At 60.6% G+C, this 25960-nt stretch overlaps 1 protein-coding gene across 1 annotated transcript; it reads right to left on the minus strand.

Annotated features, from left to right (window-relative positions):
* SOGA1 (suppressor of glucose, autophagy associated 1) lies at positions 1-25203 on the minus strand. Its single transcript, XM_057432359.1, is given in 17 exon segments — positions 1-1519; positions 1613-3062; positions 3316-3386; positions 3744-3815; positions 3911-4162; positions 5154-5321; positions 5560-5667; positions 5809-6039; positions 6728-6853; positions 6985-7104; positions 8058-8429; positions 8471-8515; positions 8517-9278; positions 11710-11772; positions 14597-14755; positions 16299-16523; positions 24777-25203. Coding segments are annotated over 17 exon segments (4506 nt in total). The 5' UTR covers positions 24909-25203; the 3' UTR covers positions 1-1369.
* Positions 25204-25960: the final 757 nt, after the last annotated feature.

A 25960-nucleotide genomic window follows, 5' to 3' on the forward strand; every position in this document is an offset into this window, starting at 1 on the left:
AATAGAGCTGTGTGCAGAGCCCCAGAGCAATGCACTGTGCCCTAGAGCAGTGTACAGAGTCCTAGAGCACTGCATTGAGCCCCTGGAGGCACCTACAGGCAGCTCCATCTCCCTGAATCCCTGCCTGGCCCCTGGCACCAGCTTGGAAATAGGTCAGGCAGCTGCCTCCAGGATTGCTGTTCTCTCCAGGGGCTGCCCTGTGTGAGCTCTGCACTGCCATGGGGGGCCGTGGCTGCTGTCCCCCTCCCTCCCCAGGTAAGGCTTTTGCTGGTGGTGACTGGGGACCCCACTGCAGCTCCCAACCCACAATCTCTTAATGCAATTGGTGCCTGTCCCAGGCAGCTCCATTCGGTGTCTGTAAAATGCACTTGGTTTTACATTGCAGGCTGTCTGGAGTTGGGCAGAGCCAAAAGGGGAGGGGAAGAGAAAAAAGAGAGGAAAAAAAGAAAGAGAAGTATGGATATTCAGCACTTGGAGGAGAAAATAACTACAGGTGGCCCCAGGCAGGGAGGTGGGTGCAGTGCAGGGGGGCACCACAGCCGTGGCCCCTTGCGAAGGTGGCAGGAGATACGCACACATCAGTGTGCACACACAGAGGCACAAGCTGCCTCTCCCCACACTGTGCACCCAGACATCCCATCTCTGCATCCGGATGATCCAGGGGGACACCTGGCCCCTTCCCGGCACTGCAGGACCTCAGCACCCCCCCCAGAGCAGAAGGGTGGCCAGGGAGGGCCCCGCATCCAGCCCAGCCCAGCCTGGGTGACCACAGGGACCTTCCCCGCCTCCTTCCTGCCTGGGAAGCACATGCGGCCCAGGCTGATGCAACCACACTGCAACCGGGGCTGGCAGGGATGCGCTGGAGCTCCCGCAGGATGGGCAGCGCTGGCAGCAGCTGCGGGGCCAACACGGCATCATGCCCCCATCTGTTGCATCCATCCAGTGTCCCCAACGTGCTTCCCCCCAGCCCTGCCCTATTTACACAAGCAGCCCCCCGGCTGCTCTCCCCTTTCCAGGCCCCAGCAAGCCCTCGGCACGGTGGGATCTCAGCTGATGTTCCCAGAGGGATCAGCACCGGTGAGGACCCCCCCAGTGCTGGCAGCAGCTCCATGGGAGCGCATCCCACACAGACAGGAGGTGAAGCAGCCACCATGGTGGATGTCACCATGCACCCCAAGGGCTACCGGCAGCCGGCTCCACATCTGCTTCCCAAGCGTCCCCAGAGGTGAGGGGACAGTTAGGAGACAGATGTGCCCACGGTGAGGAGACAGATGTGCCCACACCGCTTCTGAGCGGGGCCCCGCAGGGCGTCAGCGCGGGTGCTGTCCCAGCAGGAGCACGGATAGCAGGCACGCTGCGGCCCCCGGCCTCACTCACTCGAGGCCCCCAGCTTCTCCTCCGCCCTGGGGGGGTCCGCAGGGTGCAGTTTGCACTTGGATGGGGAATGGCGGACCGCAGAGCGGGACGGCCGGGCAAAGCAGGAGGTGAGGGACTGGGAGCTGCAGTCACACGCCATGTCCTGCAAAGACAGACGGCACAGGGGGGTTAGAGGGGCCAGGTACCCTGTCCCCCGCCACAGTGGGGCAGCCCGGGGGGCACCCAGCCTCGTTACCTCGCTGGCTATGGCCGAGATGAGGTCGGGGTCCCGCAGGGCTGCGTCCTTACCCCCCTGCCCGGGGGACGAGGGTTTGGGGTCCTCGCAGCTGCTCTGCTTGAGCACTTTCTTGTTCAAGCCGCGGGAGATGCTCTCTGCTGGGTGGTGGGTGGCCGGGCCGGGGTGCTCGGCTCTCTTGCTGCCCTCCTCCCCTGGGGTCTCCTTCTTCTCCGGGGGGGCAGTGGGGCTCTGCGCCCGCCCGCACACGTTCCTGAAGAACTCCTGCACGAGGCCGTACTTGGGTGCTTCGGGCTTGGCCCGGCTGCTCTCAGGGCAGCCCGGCTTCCAGATGGACTCGGTGCTGCCCGCGTGCTCCACCACGCTGAACAAGCTGGACAAGCCATCATTGATGTTGCTGAGGACGGGGCTGTCACGGGTGGTGGTGGAGCGGGCCCAGGCAGAGCCGTTCTGCTTGCTCTGGTGCAGGTTCCAGAGGCTCCTGTCCTTAGAGGCATCCAGCTTGGAGGAAGACCTCCTCTGGAGCTTTGGAGAGCCGTATTTCGGGGAGCAGCACGGCCGCTCAATCCTGGAGTGCACCTTGTCCAGGGAGGAGGAGATCTGCTTGCTGCGCACGGACACGAGGGAGGAGCTGCGCGGGGACCAGCTCTTACTGTGCATGCTGCTGCCACGCGGCAGGTCAGTCTGCAGCCCGATGCTCACCGTCTGCGTGGTCTGTGTCCCCACATGGGCCAGCCCCACTGTCTGGCTCGAGGTGCTCTTCACCTTCCTCTCCAGCGAGCTGGAGCGGATGGCCTGCCGCACGCAGTTGGTGATCTCCTTCATGTCATCGCTCATGTTGCCGGAGATCTCCAGGTCGTGCAGTGACGGGGGGAAGCGGGGCACCGGCGGCACCGCGCTCTCCACTGTGCCAGCGTCCAGCAGCTCCCGCTGCTGCTTGGAGAAGTTGCAGAGCCACTGGCTGTAGGTGCTCTCAGCGCTGGCCGACTCCTCCGGCTCCTTTGGCTTGGCCATGGTGAACAAGAAACCAGGTTCAATCATGATCTTCCCCTCCTTGCTGTGCACCAGCGGTGCCTCCAGCCGCCGCACCACCGGCGGGCTGTAGTAGATGCGGATCCCCGTCTTGTCAGGTGCTGTGTAGCTCCTCTGCATCTGCTTCTGGGCTGGGTCGTGCACGGAGAGGCTGTGTGCCCACGAGTAGTCCCAGGAGGAGATGCCCAGCTTCTCCTTGGCCAGGCTGTCGGGGGCAGGCTGCTCAATGTTCACATATGTACAGTGGGAGGGAGGAAGGCCAGTGCTGTCCCGGATGCCGTTGGGCAGCAGCTGGGCAGCTGCAGATGCCTTTTTGCCCCGGGAGTGGTCGCCCAGCCCTGGCGTGGTCTTTCCAGGGAGGTAGGGAGAACAGTCGAGCAAGCTTTCAAACTCTGACATGGAGGAAACAGACTTGGTCCTGTGGGAGGAGAGAGGAGAGAGCTCACAAGGGAACAGGGCAGTAGGTTGGGAGGCAGCTGGAGGCACCCTGATTTCCCCATAATGGGGCTCTCCTGAGCACCCAGTCCAACTCCTCATGGGAGCCCTTGGCCTCCATGGCAACCTTGGCCCACAGCTGCACTTCCCCCAGCTGCTGGGGCTGCCAAGCCCAATGACTGCCCCATGCAGCCCCCTCCATGCCCCAGGGAGCATGCAGGCACCAGCTCACTCACCTTTTGAGGTTGGTTCCCTTAGCTTCTGCTTCAGAGATTGTCTCTTTGTCTGTGATTTTTTCATTGAGAGCCTGGAAGGACACAGAAGCAAGCTCTGGTGTCAGCAGGCACAGGACCAATGTACACAGATGGGCTGGAGCAGGGACTGCTGCACCCTGCTTCTCTCCAGCACTACCACCTTCCCCCATGCATCCAGGCCTAGCATCCCATTCCCACTGTGCCCGCATCTATTATAAGTCAACTCTTTATAACCCTTGATGTTCAGCCATGCTCTCCACCCTCTTATTCCCCCCAGTCCCTGGTGCTTCCCCTTCATTTGGTGTTCCGGGGGTGTTATTTGGGGTTCCCGTGTCCTCCCATCTAACCATACCCCATACACTTAACCATATCTAAACATACACTTGAGCCCTCCAACCTCTCCTGCCCACCTCTTTCCAGTTGCTGCTGTGCTTCTCCATTTCAGAGTGCTTCAATGCCCATGGGTTGGTTCCTTTCTGCAACTGGAGAATGTGTTGGTCACTCAACATGTGCAATGTGGCCCTCTGGGCAAACAGTGGAGGCTGGAGGACATGTTCACGATGGGGACACACCATACCTGGTTGATTTTGTTCTGCAGGTCCTTCGCTTGCTGCTCTGCCTGCTGCTGCTCCTCCTTGAAGCGGGCCAGCAGCTCCACCTTCTCCTGGTTCCAGTTCTTCTCGCTGATCTGCAGCTGCTTGGTGAGGTCCATGACAGCACTGTAGGACTCAGCCAGGAGATGCTGGTGCTCCTCACGCTCCCTCTTCAACGCCACCTTCCAATCCGGCAGCGCACGCTCTGTGATCCCTTTGCCTGCCTTGGACTCCAGCTGCAGGGACATGGTGGTGGATGTGGGGGACCCATGGTGCTGGACATCCCCAGCACAGGGGCAAGGCCATGGGTTCCCGGAGCAGATCCCATGCTGCCCAAGCCAATAACGGTGTCCCCAAGGCTGTGCAGCCCTGGCTTGCAGCCACGTCCTGCCAGACGGGCTGGCAGACGGTCACCCAGTGGGACATGGACTGAATGTGCTGCCTGCTCGGCTGTGCCCTGCCTGCAGCCCTGCCTACTGGACCCAGCTCCTGGAGAGGGGCTGGTAGAGCGGACCCCAAGGATGCTGCTGCTGCTGGCAGCCAGGAAGGACCTGGGGGGTTGCCACTGTGGCAGCTCTGCTCTTTTAGGGGTGGGAGAGGGGAACTGAGCTCATCACTGAGCTCTGCCTGGAGAAATCCTGCCTGGAAGGTGCTGGGGAGCGGAGCTGATGTTTGGCCACGGGTTGCTGCCAGCAGTGTGAGGGAGCAAAGACACTCATCACTGTGAGGGCAAGGCTGGGGCACTGATGAGACAGCTTCTGCAGCAGGAGATTCCCCCAGTGCTGAGGCTGCTCTCCCTCCACCTCCTTCCCTAGCCTCTGCCATAGAACCACAGAATGGGTTGGGTTGGAAAGAACCTTAAGATCATTCAGTTCCAACCCCCTACCATAGATCCCCCCTGCAGCACCCATGAGGGTGCAGAGCTCTGACCTGCACCATGACACAGGAAAATAGGAGGGCTCTGATGCTGCTCTGTGGGGAGGGACACTGAGCCCCGGCACCATCCCACTGGCCCCAGACAAACGCAGTGAGGAATAAAGAGCATCTTCTGCTGCTCCAGTCAGGTTTTCCTGCCAGCCCCGTTGCCATAGAAACTCGCCTCCCAGAGCGGCTGCTAATTGAGATTCCCACAGTGCCACCCTCTTCCCAACCCTGCCCAGATGCCAGCGCTTGGCACACAGGCACCCCCCGGCTCCCCCAGCAAAGGGGGGTGCCCGGGGCTCCCACCTGGGCAATGTGGCACTTGAGCTCGGCTCGCTCCATCTCCCAGGCAGCCTTGGCCTTGGTGAACTGCTGCTGGAGCTCGCTGGCACCGCGCCGCTCCTCCCGCAGCTCTGTGCACAGCTCCTGCAGGGTCCCCTTCATCTCTGCCAGCGTCTTGATGCACTCGTTGGGCTGCAGAGGGATGGGGGGGGGTCAGAGGGAGCTGGTGGGACCCCATTGGGAGCTGCTCTCTCTGCATACCAGCCCCGGGGAGAGGGACAGCAGGTGCCACCAGGGCATGGGACCACCCCTGGGGTGCCATGCCAGCGGGTAGCATCCCCTCCCAGCCATGCACCCGAGAGGAGCAGCCAGCCCATGCCTACAGCCTCAACGAGGGCTGATTCTACCCCATCATGGGGACCCTTCTCACCGTGTTGGGGGTCCAGGCATCCCCAGTGCACATCTTGTTGTCTGCCTGCTGCTGTGGGGCGAGCTCCTCCTCTTCCAGCAGCAGGTACAGCTCCTTCATGCTGTTCACCTGTGGGGATACCATGGCTGGGGTGATGAGGGGCCCCCACAGCATGGGATGGGGACATCAACCAGCTCTGGGTGGGACACGTGCCCAGGAGGGATGCCCAACAGCGTGGTCACCCCTCCACAGCAGCCAACGTAGGAGTACCTCCAAAAAGTCCTCGCCCTCGCTGTGCACCATCTTGCCCTGGCGCCAGCGCTTGAGGAACCACTTGAGCTTCATGAAGAGCAGGAGGAAGCTCTGCCTGAACTGCTGTGACTCCTGCACCAGCAGGTTCTTCTCCTGGCTCCAGAACTTCTGCTCCAGCCGCCTCTGCAGGTTCAGGCTCTGCAGCTCGAACTCGCGCCGCAGCAGTGCTTTCTGGTGGTCCTCCTTCAGCTGCAGAGAGACATGTGGGATCTGAGACAGCGGCTGGCACAGCAGCGTGGGGCCCCTGCCCCAGGGTGTGGGCTGAGCCTGGTGCCAGCCTCATATCTAACACCCCTGGGGAGCTGCACTGCCCTGGCAGCGTGCTGGGGACAGCAGGAACATCGAGGCATTGTCATGGGTGGAAGCTGCATGGCCATGTGCAAGGAGTGTGCACAGACCCTGTGCCCCTTGAAGATGGGATGGAACAGCCCTGAAGAGGACTTGGGAGTATTGGATGATGAGAAGGGCCTGTAGGGACAGGCCAAGGGCAATGGCTTGAACCTGCCAGAGGGGAGACTGAGATGAGCTCTTAGGCAGAAGCTCTTCCCTGGGAGGGTGCTGAGGCGCTGGCACAGGGTGCCCAGAGAAGCTGTGGCTGCCCCATCCCTGGCAGTGTTCAAGGCCAGGCTGGACACAGGGGCTTGGAGCAAGCTGCTCTAGTGGAAGGGGTCCCTGCCCGTGGCAGGGGTTGGAACTGGATGGGCTTTAAGGTCCCTTCCAACACAAAGCAGGTGGGTACTGCGCTCTGTGCAGCCCTGGGTGACATCTACGTGACACCCATGCCCTAAGGTGGATCATCAGCCTGGGGCTGGAGGTGTCCCTGGCCATGGGAGCAGGGATACCTGTCTCCCAGGTATCAGGGCTGCTGCCTACTCACCTGGCAGATCTTCTGTGAGAAGTTGTCCACCTCGTCCTTCCTCAGCTGCCTCTCCTGGGAGAGCTGCTCCTGCAGCCCCCGCAGGCTCTCGTTGGCCTCCGACAGCACCAGCTGCAGCTCCTTTATCTGCAACGGCCCGGAGAGGGGAGTGTGGACGGTGACCTGGCCTCCCCGTGTCCCCAGCTCTCCAGAGGGACAGCCCTGTTCCCGCAGCCCCATCCCCATCCCTGCTGGCCAAGGGGGGATGTGGCTCTTACCTCGGTGGCATAGGAGTCATTCTCCTCGGGCCTGCAGGTCCTGTAGCTCCGGGGCTGTGTGGGGTCCGTGTCCTTGGCGTGGGGCATGCGGTAAGGGTCGGCGTCCCTAAAATCAGGCTGCTGCATGCGTGGGCAAGTTAATGAGAACAAACCAAAAGAGCGGGAAGAAAACAAAGCCAGAAAACAAAACAATGGGTCTCCGAAACAGTAAAGAACTACAAGACGACAAAAAGGATGAGGAGGAGAAGGAGCTTCATCACCATGGCGGGAGACAAGGCGGAAACCAAAAGGAAACACAGGATGAGGAGACACGTGGCCTGGATTGTTTGGGGAAAAGGGGGAAAAAAGAGAGAAAGAGGGAAAAAATGTGCAAACACCAGTTATGGTGCCATGCAGTGACTGGGGGAGACTGGGACCTGGGGCTGGTGGGACCACATGCAGAAAAATAGGACTCTGAACAAGCGAGTGTGCTCCAGAAACGGGCTTGGGCCCACAGCCTCAGCCACCATGGACATCCCTGGTCCCTGCCATGAGGGACCCCCAGGAAAAAGGGGTGAAGACAAAGCAAAGCTGCTCTCCACTGCTTCAAAGGTACTCTCCATCGGATGCAGATCTGCCCTGGAGCCTTTGCTCTCCAAATTACCCTGTCTGGGTACCACTGGGGACTGAGGCTTCTTGCAAACAGGGTCCCCACAATTTAGGCTGCTGTTATTGAGGCTCATCCCCAATAAGCAAAGGGGATGCTGGGCTGAGCTGGGGGAGAGCAGTCCAAACATCAGCCCCTGCTAAGGTGAGATTACACTCAAGAGCCACTGGCCACGGGCAGAGCACAACCAGCCCATGCGGGGATGTGCTGGGATACCCACCCCGTCCTGTCCTGGGCACACTCTGTTGGAGCAGAGTCCTACCTTGTCCTCGGTGCCCCTGGCATGCAGTGAGGTGTTAGTCTGGGTTTCACTCTGGAGAAGCAGGAGGTTACATTGGGGGTTGGAGTTTGCTCCATTAAAGCAGGAGGAAACAGGGCAGCAAATAAAGCGGCGGCTGCTGCAGGGGAGGCGGCAAGAAGCCCGTACCTGGAAGTCAGAGGCATGCTCCTTCTGCAGCCCCTCTTTGGTGGTGTCGTGGCTGCTGGGGCCGGAGAAGCTGAAAGAGTCTGTGTGCTCCTTGAGGCTGCCGGTGAGGTGATCCACCTTCCTCACGAAGCAGCCCAGGTCCTGCTGGAGCACACCCAGCCGCATGAGCAGCACGTTCATCAGCTTGGCATCACTGGGGCTCTCACCTCCGCTGCTCACCGCCTCGCCCAGCAGCCCCCCAACACACTCGTTATCCAAGCAAGCCTTCAGCCCAGAGGTGAAGCCGTTGGCATCCGAAATCAAGATGTTGATCGCTTTGCTGACAAGCACCGCTTGGTCCCGGATGCCCACCAAGGTCTCCAAATCCTTGGGCTTGAGCAGCTTGCCTGGACCATCGGGCACCTTCCCACCACCGAGCACATCGGCTTCGCCGCCGTTCGTGCCGTCCCTCCAGCTGGTGGTGGGGATGCACTGCGCCGAGTCACCGGCCTCGGCGTCCGTCTCCAGCATGGGCCGGGTGGTCTGGCAGGAGGCGAGGTCGCAGCGCTGCAGGTTGGAGAGCAGGACACGGTTCTCGTACTGCAGCTTCTTCACCTTGCCGCTCAGCTCGCTGATCTGCACCTTGGCCGTGGCCAGCTCCTCCTGCGAGGGCTCGCTGACCACCGAGCAGCTGTCCTCCGACAGCGTCACGTCCAGGTCGTGCTCCGACTTGTACTTGCTGAGCTCGCTCAGGAGCAGCTTGTTCTGGTCCTCCAGCTCCAGCAGCGAGCGCCTCAGCAGCTCGGCCTCCTCCTCCACGAACTGCAGGTGCCGGCGCAGCTCCGCCACCGTGTCGCCCGTGTCCCCGCAGCCTGTGATGCCCGCCAGGAACCGCATGTCCTGCGCCGGCAGCTCCCTGTCCCCCTGGCCCTTCATGTCGTCCATCTCCGCCCGCAGCCCGCGGTTCTCCACCTCCAGCTCCACTATCCTGCGGCTGAGGATGTTGGCTTCCTCCTCCACCAGCTTGAGGTGGACCTTCAGCTCGGCCTCCCGGGAGTGGGGAGAGTCGGCCAGCTCCTCCACCGAGAGGGAGCTGTCGAGGTCTCCGTACAGGGACCTGTACTTCAGCAGCTCCTCCTTCATGCCATCGTTCTCCTTGGCCAGCTTGGTCAGCTTCTTGCACATCAGGGCCGACTCCTCCTTGGCAAAATGCAGCTGGCACTTAAGGTCTGCGCTGTCCTCCTGGGGGGACCAAGAGGGTGCAGGTGTTAAAGGGTGCTCCTGGGGCCACGGGGGCTCTGAGCGAGCCCTGGGGATGTGCCACCCTCCCACCCCGGGGAGCTGCAGCCCCTGTTTGTGGAAAGAAACAACTTTTGAGATCCATCCTGGAGGCTTTCAGGGGGAGCATGGAGACAGAGCAGGATGCCTGGGTAAGGAGAGCCGTGCCTCCAGCCCCTGCTGCTGCTGCACCCCTCTGACAGGGCTCTGCTCCTCCCATGGAGCCCCAGATGCTCCATCCCAGGGTGGAGAAGCAGCAGTTCCGGTTGGAATCCTCCCAAAGTCCCACTCCTCACCCACCATCTGTCCTTGCTGGCACCAGGGGACAGAAACCCCAGGCAGCAGCTCCTGGTCCCTTCCCCAGCCCCTCTGCTTCCTGGGAGCACTTCCCCACGTGTGCTGTTCTAAACGCGGGAGCCCGGCTCTGGGCTGCCTGCCCAGGCACACTGCTCCTCTGCTTCACAAACCCTGCCGGACGCAGGACCAGTATTTTCCCTTCCTGTGCCGTGGGGTCACTCCAGTGCTCCAAGCTCGGTCCCTGCAGGAGGGGACCTGTGGGGCTGCGACCCTCACCCCACAGCACCCACTGGAGCTCAGGAGCACGCTGGCACCCATTGTCCCTCTGCCTGGCTGAGCTCATCCCCTTTCCTGTTTCCTTGCCTGGCACAAATAAGATGTCCCCATCTTCGGGTGCTCCTGACCCCCAGCCATGCCTGTGCTCACTCCCCAAGCCCCACCGCAGCTTTTTACCCCACCAACTTCCCAGGCTGCTCATGTTGAGCCCATGGCTGATGGGGTGGCTGTCCCACGTATTCAGGGTGCTGGTTTAGTCCCCAAATGGCCACAGGAGCCTCTCTGCTGCTCCTCCACGCTCACACACGCAGGCACAGCTGCTCTAAGGTGCATTAAAGCTGTGCCCCCCCGGAGCTGCAGAGACGGGGGGGGCAGTGCAGGCAGACATGACCTCAGTTCCTGTTTATTCAGGGGGAAAAAAAAGCAGCAGCCGGGGTGTCCCGCTGCCCCCTGACATCGCTGGGGACACACACACGTACCCAGAGCCACCTCGAGTGCTCCTGGGCTCAGGGCAGACCTCAGCACTGAGTCTGTGTCCCCTCACAGCTGCATTTCCAGTGAGCACCAGTGCTCTCCAGTGTGGCCACGCTCACCCGGGCAGGAAAGGGGCCCAGGAAACCACCAATGAGTCACAAGCATCTGTGCCTGTGAGGCCACAGGGAGAGGGAGCATTCAAGGGGGACACATCAAGGGGCATTTGAACCTGGGGAAGCTCAGAATTTGCTTTCCAGCACTGGGTCCTTCCTGGAGCATCCATCCCATTGCAGAGCTGGGATCCAGCCCTGCATCCCCAGGCTGAGGGGTCTCAGCTCCATGGGGATGTGGGAAGCAGAGTGGGGTTTACTGCAGCCCAGGGCTGGGTTTGTTTTGGGATAGAGGAGAGGAGGGGCTGTATTTCAGTCTCAGGAAGGGGGGGTGATGGAGGGACCCCCTTAGCTTGGGTGTAGCTGCAAAGCCGCTTTGGGGACATGGGGGCAGGACTCTGGGACCATCATCTGGCCTGAAAGGGCTCTCAAGGATGGAGCTAAAAGGAGATGATAAATAAAAGACCAAAGGGGGAGGTCTCTGAGAGCCTGGGGATCCCCGTCCCGTGGCTGCACAGAGTGGGCTGTGCAATGCTCAACCCTCAGGGTGCCCGGGGTCCCCACTATGACACTTGAGATGCTCTCAGCAGCAGGAGTGCCTTTACTGGGTCTCCCTCCCTACCCTGGCTTTGGGGCACAGATCTTCTCCCCAGAATAAACCTTCCAGGTCTTTTGCCTTTGAAAGAGGATTTTTTCAGCATTAAAACACTTGTGTTTCTATTCCCGCAGCAGCAGCTCTGCCCCTCCGACCCCAAGTAACAGCATTAGTGACTCACAGCAGCTCATCCCAACAGCAAGTGACAGCTGAAATCCTGCTGCAGCCCAAATCCCCCCAGCACCCTGGCAGGGCAGGGACAACGCGGCCACCAGCCTGTCCCATGGGGACCCTCAGCTCCTCACATCCTATGGGGTAGGAGGGACCCAGGATGCAATAGCTGCAACCCAAGAGCAGGGGCAGCTCTGCAAATGGAAAAGCCAAAGTCCTTCAGCTCCTTCCTGCAGTCCTGACCCATGGAATGGGTTAAAGCCACAGCCACTGGTGCTCCATTGATAAATGAGATGAAGGAGCAGGTGAAGATGGAGCAGGCTGGCCCAGGAGTCAATCCCTCCCATATGCAGGATCTGAAAGGCAGGGAATCCCTGCAAGGGAGGGGATGGCACTGCCATGCCCAGCTTTACTTCTGGGCTCCACTGGCACCATGACGTGGGGTGCTGGTGGGACACCCCGGCACTGATACCTGCACTGATGGTTTCTTCTCAGCCTTCCCGATGGAGCGAGACCCCCGCTTCTTCAGGGAATTCTGCAGGGAGAAGAGAGCTGTTACCTGGAGCGAGGGCTCTGCACCCCAGCACGGACAGACAGACCCACCTGGATGGGTATCAGTGCTGTGAACCCCAGGAACACACCAGAGCCCCAGTGGGCTGAGCTTGTTTGCTGAGGGGGAAGCTGGGCTGACAAGCAGCATGATCTCATGAGGTTTGGCCAGAAATTCCCCCTGCAGGCAGGCTTGCTGTGAGCGAGCAGGAATGAGCAGGAAATGAGCCGTGGAGAGGCTGAGTCATGGTCCCTTCTGGATGAAGCAGGGAATCCAACCCCCAGGCCAAGCGACAGCTCTGGGGTATCCCAGTGTGGGAGCAGCCTCAAGCAAGGCACAAGTCCTGGTCACTGGTATGGGGAGGGCTGCTCAGCAGGGGGATGCTGACTCTGCCCTCGGGCTCTCTGGAGACACAAGGGACAATCTCCAGGACAGCTGGGGGATGGGGAGGACAAACAGAGCAAGAAAGGAGACCAGAAAGGGGGAAAAAACGATGTGCCCGGAGCAGGGCCAGTTATGTGGGGAGGGAAGCTGGGAAAAACCCCTCAAGAACATCCACACAGCCCCCATGAGCACCGGCCCATCCGTGCAGCCGCCCTGGACCTACTTCCAAGCGGGTGCTGGGGCCCAGCAGCCAAAGAAAGCAGCTGGGAAATGCAGCTGAAATGTGAAATGCTGCCCGTGCCAAGGTGCCGGGCTCCAGCTTTCCTATTAAGGCCACGACCATCTCTGGAGCTGCTGCAGGGCCTCTCCCGGGGACTGCCTGTGCCACGTCGCATCCCGCACCAGGCACTGCCCGGCCCCAGCACAGCACCCTGGGGCAGATGCTGCTGTCACTGCTCCACCTCGGGTGTATCCCATGGGGTGGCCGTGCCCCTGGGTCTCGCTGTGACCAAATTCAATGTGGCACGAGGTACCTGGACCAGTCCCGCTTTTCTCCTGCCCCCCCAGCACATGCCATGGAGGGGCACAGCACACACACTTTTGGGATAATCTGCCCATCCCGACAATTATCCACTTATGGGAGAAACCTCTTGGAAAGGAGACACACTGAGCCCTGAGGGGTGAGCCCAGCCCTGCGCAGCTGCTAACAAGCTCTGCCATGCTCTGTGCCCTGCAGCAGCAGGGAGGAGGTGGAGGAGGGCTGTGAACTCACTCATTTGTCTCATTAGCACTCTGAGTGCTCCTTGAGTAACCCCGTGCCCTTGCTCGCCTGGGGACACACCATTGGAGCTGGGCTCTGAGCTGGGCTGGGTGTCCTCCCACCAGCAGCATTCCTTGGAGCGCCGCAGAGGGGCCGTATCCTCTCCCACGCTCTTCTGCCAGGCCAGGGCAGGAGCTGGCACTCGGGGCTCCCTGCACTGACCACACAACCATTGGCTATGCCTGTTTTTCAAGCACAAGAATCCTCCAGCCCAGCTCCTGCTGCTGCCATTTGTTATTCAGCCTGTGCTGGCTGCAGGGAAACCCATTTCATGCCTGTTAGTGCAGCCTGCACAGGGGAGGGATGAGACACCCCATCGGGGTGATGCTGCTCTGTGACACTGAAAAAGTGGCTGCAGAGGGGATGGTATGACCACGGCTGGGTGCTGTGGCTTGCCAGGTGCTGGCGCCAGCATTAATCAGCTCAGGGAGACCATACAACACTCCTCCAGTACCTAAAGGGGCTACAAGAAACCTGGAGAGGGGCTTTGGACAAGGGCCTGTAGGGACAGGCCAAGGGGAATGGCTTTAACCTGCCAGAGGGGAGACTGAGATGAGCTCTTAGGCAGAAGCTCTTCCCTGTGAGGGTGCTGAGGCGCTGGCACAGGGTGCCCAGAGAAGCTGTGGCTGCCCCATCCCTGGCAGTGTTCAAGGCCAGGTTGGACACAGGGCTTAGAGCAAGCTGCTCTAGTGGAAGGTGTCCCTGCCTGTGGCAGGGGTTGGAACTGGGTGAGCTTTAAGGTCTCTTCCAACACAAACCAGGTTGGGGTTCTGTGACTGGGCACAGGCAGCCCCATGGATCCCAAAGCCATGTGCTGGTTCCCTGCTCTGCCACACAGGGGGCACAGCTGGGGGCAGAGGGAGCTCTCCCTGCATCGTGTCCCCATCCTCAGTGGGAGCAGGGCCAGAGCTCTGCCTCAGCACATCTCTCACGCTGCTCTGATGGCTCAGCCAGCGATGATGCTTCCCGAGGCTCCCAAGGGACCAAAGGCATCCCGGGCAGTAGGGAAGTGGGTTACCAGTGCTGCGGTGGATCACAAGATCGCACTGTCATGGGGATGCCTTTCCTGATGACATCGCTCCTGGCTGGGAGCTCTTCCAAACCTGGCACAGCATGGGGTGCCCTGGATCTGTGCTATGGGCACATGGCTCCCCAGGACACAGATGGGACCATGCACCCACCCAGCTTCACAGTACTGCTGGGACACCACTGGGACATCGCAGCCATGCAGCCTCATGGCTCAGCCCCACTGGAACCAGCAGCATGTGGTCAGGATACGGCCACCACCAGGCACGGTGCCAGGGACACAGCGGTCTCCACACATGGTGCAGAGCGTTGGCCAGTCTGAGCAAGTGGCTGAGGACATGTAAGTGGCTCTAGCGCATGGAGGACAACCCATAGACCACCAGCACAGGGCAGAGCCACCCCATGCCCTGGGGCGGGCTGAAGCACGTCTCACACAGGGCAGGCACTGCTCCGGTTTCACAGCATCTGCAGCAGGGTTTGGGTTTCAGCGATGGGAGCAGGGATGAGATCCCACAGAGCAGACACCTGCCATGGGCAGAGCCCTGGGGACACCTCCCGATGTCCCCCATGTCCTCTCACCTCTCGGAGCTTGTCCATCTCGTTCTGCACCACCTGCTTGGCCAGCTCAGTCTCGATGAGCCGCTGGCGCAGGTCCTCATTCTCCTCCTCCAGCCGGATCCTCTTCTTCTCCACCGCCTCCAGCTCATTGTGGAGCCGCACGGACACGTCCTTGGCCACCTGGGGACACAATGGGGCTGTCACAGCATGGCACAGTGCACACGGGGCTGGGACCGCAGCACCTGGGCACCACAGGCCTCATATGAGGCTGTTACTGAGACCCTCTGGAGCAGCCACTGCGCTGGTGACACCATGGCTCTTGTGTGTGTCCCCTCCACTGCCTGCTGTGGCTGCTGTCCCCGTTCCCCAACTGTTAGGCTGCCCCACTCCCCATCCCCTGGCCAAAGCCCACCTTCCCCAGCCCTAACAGGATACTCATTGCCTTGTTGTACTATTTTCCCACACCGTGAAGCTGGAATCACTGCCACAAGGCTGGGAAAGCAGGCAGACAGCATGAGAGCAGGCCGTAGCCACTCACTGCAGGCAGCAGCTGCGCTGGCAGGGAGAAAGGAGAGCTGCTGCATCACATTACAGAACAAACAGCAGCTGCCCGGGTGAAGGGTGGCTCCATCCATCCATCCATCCATCCATCCATCCATCCATCCTGGGCACAGACCCAGAGACCCCCTCTCCAGATTCCCGCAAGGGAGCAACCCCTGACATAAAGGGAGCTTAACAGCATGGAGCATTCACTCCTGCACCTGAAGGAAGGGAAAATCATCCCCAGTGCCCCTGGTCCCTTGCCTGCCTGGGGTACCAGGGCTGTGGAGGCAGATGGGGTGGTCCAGGCCATGGGGGCAGGCTCCCATTCCCCACAGGGATGGGCTGTGCTTTTCTTTCCATGAAGGGAGAAGCTGGAGGGGGATGCTTCAGGCAGCAGCACCCAAGCTGGGGGCTGCTGGGCAGCCTGGGAGGGGACTGGGCTCCCAGCAGCATAAGGCAGGCTCACAGCCCCATGCTCGGGCGTGCCTCAGCTCCAGGACTGGCTGTTTCCTGCTCAAGAACCAAAGCTACTCCTGGAGCTGCTCCCATCCCCTCCGAGCCGTCACCGCTCCCCACTCCTGGCAGCAAGAGCCCTCAGCAAACACTCTCTGGCACCAGCAGCTCCTCAAGGCCAGCGGCTGGTGGGGCAGAGCAACGTCACCCTGCAGAAGTCCCCTTGTCCCTGCCCCAGCCCGGCCTGCCACCATGCCTGGGGCTCTGCAAAGGTTCCCTGATGGCTGAGAGGAGCAGCCCCATGTCCCCAGCGTCCTGGTCCCTATGCTCCCTCTCTGCACATCTGTGATGCTCCAGCTCATGGCAGTGGCCCCATCCTGTCCCCATCGGTGCAGGATAAGGGAGCTCAATCCTGGGACACACAGCTCCAGCCTGCACAGGACAAATCTCACATATGGCACTGCAAGACCCCCATCCTTGACAATGCTGCCCCTCTCCACCCCAGGACCCCCCCAAACACTCCTCACCTGCCAGCTGCAAGCACTGCTCCCCACTTCCCATATCAACTCCATGAGCAGGGAATCATGATGCCCCCACTGACAGCCCAATAAGCAGCCCAATCCATGGCACTCCCTGCACATCCCCGGCCACGCCATTGAGCTACACCAGCCACGGCGTCCACACCTCACCTAAACCCACGTGTGCCGTGGGGATTGCACAGCCTCACCTTGACGTCCTGCTCGAGGCTGTGGATGAGCTCCCCATCCACCTGCCCGGTCTGCGCCACGCGCAGGCTGCGCCGCTCCGCCTTGCGCAGCCGGTACTGCAGGATGCGGCAGGTCTTGCTGGCCTGGTCCAGCTGCTGACGGAGCTCCTGCAGCTGGTACACATCCTCCTCCATGTAGACGTCCCTCATCTCCAGCATCTCTGCGCGCAGCTCCTCGATCTCATCCTGTGCGGAGATGTGCGTTAGAGGGAACGGAACGCGCAGATGCTCTCCCCTCTTTTTGTGTGGTGGGGACACATCCCCACCATGGCTCCCCTGTTCTGCTCCAGCCCACAAACTCTTCACACACCTTCAACCCCTTGGCTCATAGAATCATAAAATCGCAGAATCCCAAACTGGTTTGGGTTGGAAAGGACCTTAAGGTCATCCAGTTCCAACCCTCTTTCACAGGCAGGGACTCCTCACCCTAGACCATGCTACCCAAGGCTCTGTCCAACCTGGCCTTGAACACTGCCAGGGATGGGGCAGCCACAGCTTCTCTGGGCACCCTGTGCCAGCGCCTCAGCACCCTCACAGGGAAGAGCTTCTGCCTTAGATCTAACCTGAACTTCTCCTGTGTCAGTTTGAACCCATCACCCCTTGTCCTATCACTACAGCCCCTGATGAAGAGTCCCCCTCCAGTCAAGCCCCATCCTTGCAGGAACACGGCTCAGAGCCAGCTGGGCACCATCACCCGCTGGTGACCCAGCCACGACAGGGAGCAGCCAACACGGGTGCCTGTAAGCATCGGTGGTGAAAGAAAGAGGAAGATGGGGGAGGGAGAGGAGCTGCAGGAGCAGCACAGGCGGCAGCTGCAGCACGGAGAATATGGGATGTCTTTGGAAAAGATGTGTCAGGGAGGCAGGCGAGAGGAGGAGGAGATGGCAGGCGAGGACAGGGAGGCAACGCAGGGACACGGCGAGATGCTGCCAGCACCAGGAACCAGAGGTTCTCCTTCATGTTGCCACCAAGCAGCAACCGCTGGGCTGGGTCCCCTGGTCCACCCCTTCCCAGCTTCATCAGCTCTCATGGTGACAAACCCCTCCTAAGCCAGCAGAGCCTCCGGCACTGAGCTGCTCTGTCACTGCCACAGCAGGGTCAGGACTGACATCCTGCAGGCACCAACAGTGATTCAAAGCCTCCTCCAGACCTGTGGGAACCCTGCATCAGTTGCAGCCCCAGTGCCACCTCCCCATCCAGCACAGGGCAGTGGTCACTGGGGATGCTCAAGGACTGTCCCCTCCTGTCCCTGGGACTCACACAGGCTGCGCTGCCCAAAGCTTTTCTCACATCCCTGTGAGCATCCTCCAAGCAAAGCTCAAGGCATCACACTGGCTGCTCTCCTCCTCAAGAAGTCCCTGGACCCGGCATGCTTCTGGGAAGGGATCAAACATCTACCTTCCAGCCACCACTGAACAACCCCATCACTACCAAACGTCACTCCTGCTCCTGCCTTGTTCCATGCCACAGCCACAAGAGGAGGATCCAGCACAGGCAGCAGGGACGCACAGCCCCGATTCCCCCCAGGCAGAGGGGACAGGACCCCACTGCTCCTGACCCATGACAGTGCTCTACAGACAGGGTGAGCAGCACTGTGCCGGCTCTGCCAGGCGCTGGCACACTCCCTGCCCACTCATCCTGCTGGATAAAGCCCCAGCTGCAGGAATTCCCCCTAAAGGCAAAGCGGAGCCCGGGAGGGGGGGCAGCAGCTGCAGGGACAGGCACAGTCGCTCACTGTTGGCTTTGAGCACTGTGTGATAAACAAGGAACGTCAAGGAGACAATCCTGGATTATCTTCTCGGCCAGGCTGCTAGAGCGCTGCGGCCCCGCAGCCACCAGCATCCTGCTGCCCCCCTGAAGCTGCTCTGCTTCATGCTGGGGGGTCTGGAGAACAAGAGCAGGGCACAAACAGCCCCGAGGCACTGAGATGGGCATCTGGGAGTGCCAGGGCTGCTCCAGGGGCAGCCTGAGACTGCCCTATGAAGGAGCATCACTATGGGCATGTCCACCCCTGGACAGCTCAGGGGTGAATCCCCCAAGGCTGAACACCAGACAGCCCCGTGACATTGCGATGCACCCAATGGAGACGCATCAACAGCACTGCCTACCCCATACAGCAATGCCACAGCCCTGAGGACACCACCTTGTACCCAAACCAGCCAGGGGAGCTGGCTCATGGCATCTATTCCTTTGGAGCTTTCATGGGCAAGGTTGAGCAAGCTGCTCTAGTGGAAGGTGTCCCCTGCAGGGGGGTGGCAGGGGTTGGAACTGGATGAGCTTTAAAGTCCCTTCCAACTCAGACTACTCTGTGATTCTATGTAAAATGCATCATGCATCATGCATCACAGGCGCTCTGCAGCAGGCTGATGGAAAACCACCTTTCACTACCGAAGTCATGCGAATCGTGGCTTGAATCTGATTGCAGAAACACCCCGGGCTGCCTGCATCCTGCTCCAGTGCTGACAGTACCGGCTCCCATTTGCCATGTGGCTTCCCCAGGCAGCAGCTGAGCAGGGCAGGGAGCAGGGACCTTGGAAAAAGCCCAACCAAACCTCGCTGGAAGGAAGCCTGGGCTTGCAGCACCAAGAGCTCCTCTTGTTTATCCCTCGGGTTCTAGCAACCATTATACTGGGATGAGGCTGTGTCCAGCATGAGCTGCTGCCTGGGCAAAGCCCATCGGCACAGCCTGGAGTTGCTTCCCCCGGGACTGGGGCTAGCGGGTTTGCAGCAGGGTCGGCACTGGAAGGCTGGGAAAGCTGCAGGATTTGCATGTACCCCATAATAGCAATAAACCCTTCAAACGGCAGCAGCCCAGCAGCCACACAGCCCATCCCAATCTTGCCCCTAGGAGGCAAGCTGTGCCATAAGCCGTAGTAACTGGATTAGGATCGGGAGCAGAAAATGCCAGTAAACTGGAAGGGAGCTCAGGATGGCAAAGCTGAGCCCCTCCATGGCCAAGCTGCGGCAGCAGAACAGCCCTGTGGTGACTGGAGGCAGCACACGGGGGGCACACGGGTCCCCCTATGGCTCTGGGGTCTGTGACAGCCACAGAGCCTCACCCTTTGCATCTGCACATTTTCTGGGGGTGATGCCCCAAAACAAAGCAAAGAATCCATCTGGATAAGGTGAGAACAGAGCTAGGAGCCAGGAGGAACTCCATAGAAACATCCCCAGTTGAGGGGTGGCGTTGTGACCATGAAGCTCCATAGCAATGATAAACCAAGTGTGAATTGTGAACTGGTTTGGGTTGGAAGGGACCTTAAAGCTCATCCAGTTCCAACCCCTGCCACAGGCAGGGACACCTTCCATTAGAGCAGCTTGCTCCAAGCCCCATCCAACCTGGCCTCGTGAAACAGAGATGAGGTAAAACAGAGAGAGGGCGACACCGAGGACGAGATAAATGACTTCTGTCCAAGAGGCTGCCAGGCTTGGCCTCTCGTCCCATAAGCAAAAGGTGCCCACCCCTGCGTGGAGTCACAGCCTCCCAGCACCCCTGGGCTGCTCATCCCCTCCATCCCCCAGGATTACCCACCACAGCATCCGTGCCCACCCCATCTCTGCAGCCACAAAGATTTCATTCATAGTGGGTTTATACCACAAGTCACCCCTCTTAGGAATGATGCTGGGGACCTGTAGCTCAGGAGGACTCATTTCAATGCCCAAGGCACAGGGGTGTGCAAAAGCAAACACCTCACATGCCTGCAGGAGCCAGGTTGTACTGCACAGAGGAACCCGAGAGACAAGATACCTTCAACCTTCTCTGCACAAACCTCAGAGACACTGGGTCTCCCTGGGGAGATTATTAAGGAAACTAAGGAGCAGCAAGATGGGATGCAAACTGCCTGGATCCAGTTCAGACAAACGTGCGTGCAGGTCCAGAGCAGGAGGAGGTAACAGCTACAGACTTGTCCTGATGCCCACGTGCAGGACACCTCAAAGCGCAGATCAGACCCATCAGTGTTGTGGCAGAAGAGTTAAACCCTCAGCTCTCCTGCCCAAGGGGTGACATGCTGGCTTAGGTGTTTGCAAGAACACAGCATGCTCAGAGCAGCACAGGGACTCGCAGCTCCTCAGCAGGATCCACTATCTCTTAGAAGCAGAAACAGCAACGGATACACAAGAGGATGATGCAAACAACGGCATGGCTGGTGGCTGAGGCGCTGCTGACAGCACAGACACCCTCAGCTTTGGCAGCCTCAGGCTCTGGGGCACAAGGGGGACAGGCGGCACTCGGGGAGCCCAGCCCTGCTGTATTCACACCCTCCACCTGCACCCCAAACATCAGCACAGGCTGCAGAGGAGGATCAAGGGTGAAAGCTGCCTCTATGCTTTGCACTGATGCCTTTGTGCAGAGCCTGGGGCCACGCAGGCAGCGGGAAAGCCTGAGATCCCTGGTGCAAAGGTGGGGATTATTGTCCAGGAGCAACAAGCACCAGCTTCCTCTGAGATTACAAGGACAAAAGCAGCAGCTTCCCATTAACTCTGAGCCCCCAGCAGACAGGAGAGGGAATTATGCTAGAATTTGCTAGGGGGAAAATGAAATCAAGAGGGAATTTCAAAGGGAAGTTGCCTGTGGTGTCCCTGCCAGCCAGGGGATCCCAGCAAATGCAGCTCACCCAAGCCCATGTGGGGGTGCAGTAGGTTGAAGGATGGGTAAAGCACACCCTGTGTCACACAGAGATTTCTTTAGGTGCATCAACAGCAGCTCTAGCCCAGCTCTGACAGCAAACATCAGCCATCCTTCCCTCCATGTCATGCTGGAGCCCAGTGCAGCACAGCCCTGCCCTGGCTGGCACCACAGCTCCTGCTCAGCACAGAGCACGTCAGGGAGGTGAAAATCCACATCCCACAGCTTTACACCTGCCCCATAATGAACAAGCAAACAGCGGGCGGCTCTCTGCAGCCCAGCCCCTGCTGGGCAGCACCTCAAGAGGCAAGAGCCTGCAAATCCCCTTGCTCTGGCTGCTGGCAGGTGATACATGGCACATCCCTGCATCCCGGCTCTGCCTGTGCTCACCGGGACCCCCGGGCATGGTCCCTGCCCCTGTGGGCAGGCAGGATGTGAGCAGCAACAGAGCTGGGCCCCTGTGACAGCCCTGTGCCAACCAGGCTGCCCAGACACAACCTCCAGGTCCCCCATGCACCCCCAGCTGGGGCTGTGTAGCTGGGAATATACTGTTGAGCCCTCACTGGTGGCACACACTGGTCCCTGCCTGCCTTGGGAGGAACAAGGCACCCATTCACCCACCCTATGTGCTGCTCCATGGAGCTGGGAAACGCACCAAACCCCAGGGATGCGGGTGATGCAGGAGGGGGCAGGCAGGGCTGTGCTTCCAGCGTTACACAGCTCTCTCCTGAGCACCTTCCTAAGGAGAGGAGAGGAAAGGGTTTGAAGGCATCCCCTCCCCTCGCTCCAAACCCTCTCCCGTGCCCACTCTTTGTCTGCCCATCCCTCCACAGCTGCTGCTGTATCACATCTCACATTTTCCAGCCCACTGAGCAGGGCTGGGAGCTCCCCATCACACGGCTCAGCAACAGTGAGATGGGGCAAGGACACCCGAGACGCTGCCCCTCCTTGCTGGCTGCCACCCTGCACGTGAAGAACGGCCCTTTTTTGGGGGGAACACTCGAAATAACCCATTTATGGGGTGTCACAGCAGGTGCACAGGAACAAGAGGACACACGAGCCCAGTTGGTGCACCCAGAGCGGGAGGAGGAAGGCAGAGCCTTGCACAAATCTGGGTTACAGAGAGAAATGGGTGAAGTGTGCTTAAAATATATACGTTTGATTATGGCAGCTGAGGGAGGATGCGACGTGAGCTGGCACTGCTGCCGAGGGCTGCAATGTGCTCTGCTGGGAAGCTCCAACCCCAGCGTGCAGCACACGGGTGTAGTAGCACCACACACGTCTGGCCTGTGCCAGAACGCTGCCAAAACCCTTCCATCCCCCAGAGTTCCTCATTTCTCGTTAAAAACACACCAGGTTTGAGCTGGCTCTGATGAACACATGAAAAAAATACTCATTTGCAGCTCGCTGCATGAGTCCTCGGAAATAAGTCACCTCTGAGGAGCCTGATTCATCCATAGCCAAGGGGAGGGGAGGTGCTGGGGACAGAGGGCATCTCTGCAGGTTCCCTGCATGCTGCTCTCCAATCTGGGCTGCATGGCCAGGCGGGTGACGTTCATTGCTTGGGGTAGGGCTTGATTTTTGCCCTAAAGCCCCAAATAAATACCCTAATTTTTAGCAGAGCTGGCACAAGGCAGCCCCCTGTTGCAATGCAACACAGGTTTCTGCTCCTTAATGGAGCAAACCTTCCACCTTGGAGCACAAGGGGTGCCCGGCTGGAGCCTGGGGACCATCTCAGCAGTCTCCTGCTCAAGTGTCATGAGAAACAACCTACAACATGGGCACAAGCAGGATGCTCATGTCAGGGAATAGACCCAAGTGCACATAGCATATACTCATGGCATATACTCTATACTCATGGCCAAGTAGCGGGGATGCCACCACCAACCCCACTGCACTTCTTGGTGCACGTATCCACTCTCCCCACTGCTCCTGGCTGGGGGGGGTTCAGCTGCCACCCCTCAAGGCAGGTAGAACACTGGCAGCCCGCTGGCCTGCAGCCTGCAGGAAGAGCATCACGTGGAAATGGAGGAAGCGCTTGCTCGGCACGTTGGAACCAGAGTGTTTGCATGCATGTTCCTGGACACTGAAGGGGCCTCATCTGTGTTTTTCCAGCTCTCAGTAAATCAAAGCCCTTAAGCTCTTGCTGCTAATTCTGGCAGGACTTGGGACACCAGCTGTGAACTGGGGCTTTGCTAATGGACAAAGGGCCTGACTGAGCATCTTTGAGCACATCCCCAGCACTGAGCTCCCACCTCGCAGCTATAAACCCAAGGCATTTACAAGCTTTGGCACCAGCCGGTGAGAGCTGGCCTGCTTTTCAACCGGCGACATCCCAAGAGCAGCCACTGAGATGTGTGCCCCCAGCAGGTGACTGCACAAACATCTCATCCAGAGCTCCACCCTGAAGAAGAGCAGAGGGTGCAAAATGCCTGCAGCCCACCAGGACGTGGCGCTTGGTGGGTGTTAGTGCCCACCCCGCAGCAGGCAGTGCTGCCAAGGGGCAGCAAGTCAAGGTGTGACTGAGAATAAACTGCTCTGTGCCCCTGTCCCCACACAGCCCATCTGCTCTGGCTTCACCCACCATACCCCACCCCAAACCAGCAAGCCATGCTGCATGCCCAGAAAAAGGCCCCGGGAAGCACAGGAACCTTGGAAAGAGGCGAGCTGGAAAATGTCCCCAGGGTCTGGCAGCATCAGCAGGCAGGGAGGGCATGAGCAGCATCCCGCCCTGCACCAAGCTGAGCAGTGCCCTGCTGAGCAGCGTCCCAGGATGCCAAACCAGGCTGAGCCAAAACCGTGCCGTGCTCTGCCATGTCAAGCTGGGTGGAGAAGAGCCGTGCCGTGCTGAGCTGTGCCAGCCCAGGCTGTGCTGAGCTTAGCCATGCTGAGCTGGCGCCATGCTAAGGCTTGCCATGCCCAGTTGGGTCATGCCAGGCTAAGGTGGCCCACATTGTGCCAATGTGTGCCCTCTGCCATAACGTGCCATGCTGTGCTGAGCCAAGCGGCGCCCAGCCATGGCACACCATGCTGGACCAGGCCCAGATGGGCCCTGCTGTGCTTAAGCTGAGCTTTGCTCTATGTCAGCTGGGCCGTGTCAGGAGTAGGGAAGCCATGCCCTACATCCAACCATGCCCTACATCATGTTATGCCAAACTGAGACAAGCCCATCCACAGCATGAAGTGCCATCCCCAGCTGTGCCATGGTGCACTGAGCTGAGCTCACTTGTACCATACCAGGTCATGTCCAGCGATGCTGGGCTGGGCTGAGCCATGCCAAGCCCTGCATCCAGCCATGACATGCAGTGATGCCCAACTGAGCCAGGCCAGGCTATGCTCAGCAGTGTCATGCCAGGCTGAGTCAGGCTATACAGGGCTGAGCTGAGCTGTGCCCTGTGCTCAGCCATGCCCAGGGATGCTGCACTATATTGTGATGTTCCATGGAAGGCTGAGCTATGCTATTGCACAAGGATGCTGTGCCTTGCTGAGCCATGCTTTGGGATGCCATGCCATTACCAGGGATGCTGTGCCATGCTGAACCATGCCCTAGGATGCCACATTGTGATGATCCTTGCCTTGGGATGCTATGTTGTGCCCAGAGACACTAAGCCACGCTGGTGCATGCCCTAGGATGCTACAGAACTCCATGCTACAGCCAAGGATGCTGTGCCACGCCGAGCCAGGCCCTCAGATGCCATGCTGTGCCTCGCCATGCCATGCCCAGGGATGCTAAAGCATGCTACGCAAGGGATGCTGAGCCTTGCTGACCCACACTGTGGCACACCACTGCCCAGGGATGCCGCCGTGCCCACCTTGAGATAGTCGTTCTCGGAGCGCAGGTCCTCCAGCTCGCGGAGCAGCCCGTCGGTGCCGGCGTCCAGCAGCTCCTCGGTGAGGTCGGAGAAGGCGAGCGAGGTGCTAAGCTGCAGGCGGCTGCTGGCCATGGAGGCGGCCGAGGGCTCCTCGGGCAGCGGCGAGGCCTCGCCGGCCGAGGGCGGCGGCGGCGGGGCGCTGCCCGGGGACTCGCCATCGCTGCCGCTGAGCCCTAGCTCCAGCGAGAGCAGCTTTGCCTCCTCCGAGGCGCTGCAGTCCGACACCTCCGAGCTGCTGTCGGTCAGGCTGGGCCCGGCCACCGGCCCCGGCCCCGGTCCCGATCGCTTCGCCCCGGTGGCCGCCGTCTCCGCGCCGCGGCACCGCCCCTTCGCCCTGGCCGCGCCGCGCCCCGCCGGCCCCTTGCAACCGGCCCGGGCCGCCGCCGCCGCCGCCCGCTTCTCGGGCCGCCCGTCCTTGCCGCCGCCCGCCCGCCGCGAGTGCGCGCCCCCCGCCGCCAGCCGCGGGGCCGCGCCCGGGTGCCCCCCGCCGCCGCCGCGCCGGCTTTTGGCCAGCGACCAGCCCGGCACCTCCTTGGGGCGGGCGGGCGATGGTGCCCGCTGCGGCTTCTTCTTCCTCTCCGGGAGCGGGGGCGGCGGAGGGGCCGGCGCAGGGGGACCCTGCTCCGCCGGCGCGGCCTCCATGTCCCGCTGCGCTGCGCCGGGCTGGGCTCGGCTCAGCCCCGGCTGCCGCTGCGGCTGCGGCCCCAGCTCCGCCCGCCCCGCCGCCGGGCGGGGACGAGCGCGGGCGGCGAACAAAAGGCGGCGGCGGAGCGGGGGGAGGCGGCCGCGGCCGTGGCTGCAGCGGCAACAGCGACCCCTCCGCCCGCACAGCGCCGCTGCCGTGGCATCGCTCCTGGGTAAGGGGCATCCCGGCGGGAAAGGCACCCCCGGGGTAGGGGGTCCCCCGGGCATCTTCAGAGCGCAGGCATTTGGGGGCTGTCCCGGCGCGCTGCTATGGGTGAGGGTCACCCAGGCATCCCTGGGGACAGGAGATCGCCGGGGTACCCCTGTAGGGGGGGGGGGTCACCCTGGGGTGTGGAGGTGGGGAGGGTTTCTGGTATACCCCTGAGAGTAAGGGTGCTCCGGGAGAGGGAATGGGGTCCCCAGGGTGTCCTCAGCGGTGC

This window comes from Pezoporus wallicus, unplaced genomic scaffold (genome assembly GCF_028554395.1).
Source record: "Pezoporus wallicus isolate ANWC-B61680 ecotype Strahan unplaced genomic scaffold, APGP_CSIRO_Pwel_v1 contig_8090, whole genome shotgun sequence".
NCBI classification, from domain to species: domain Eukaryota; kingdom Metazoa; phylum Chordata; class Aves; order Psittaciformes; family Psittacidae; genus Pezoporus; species Pezoporus wallicus.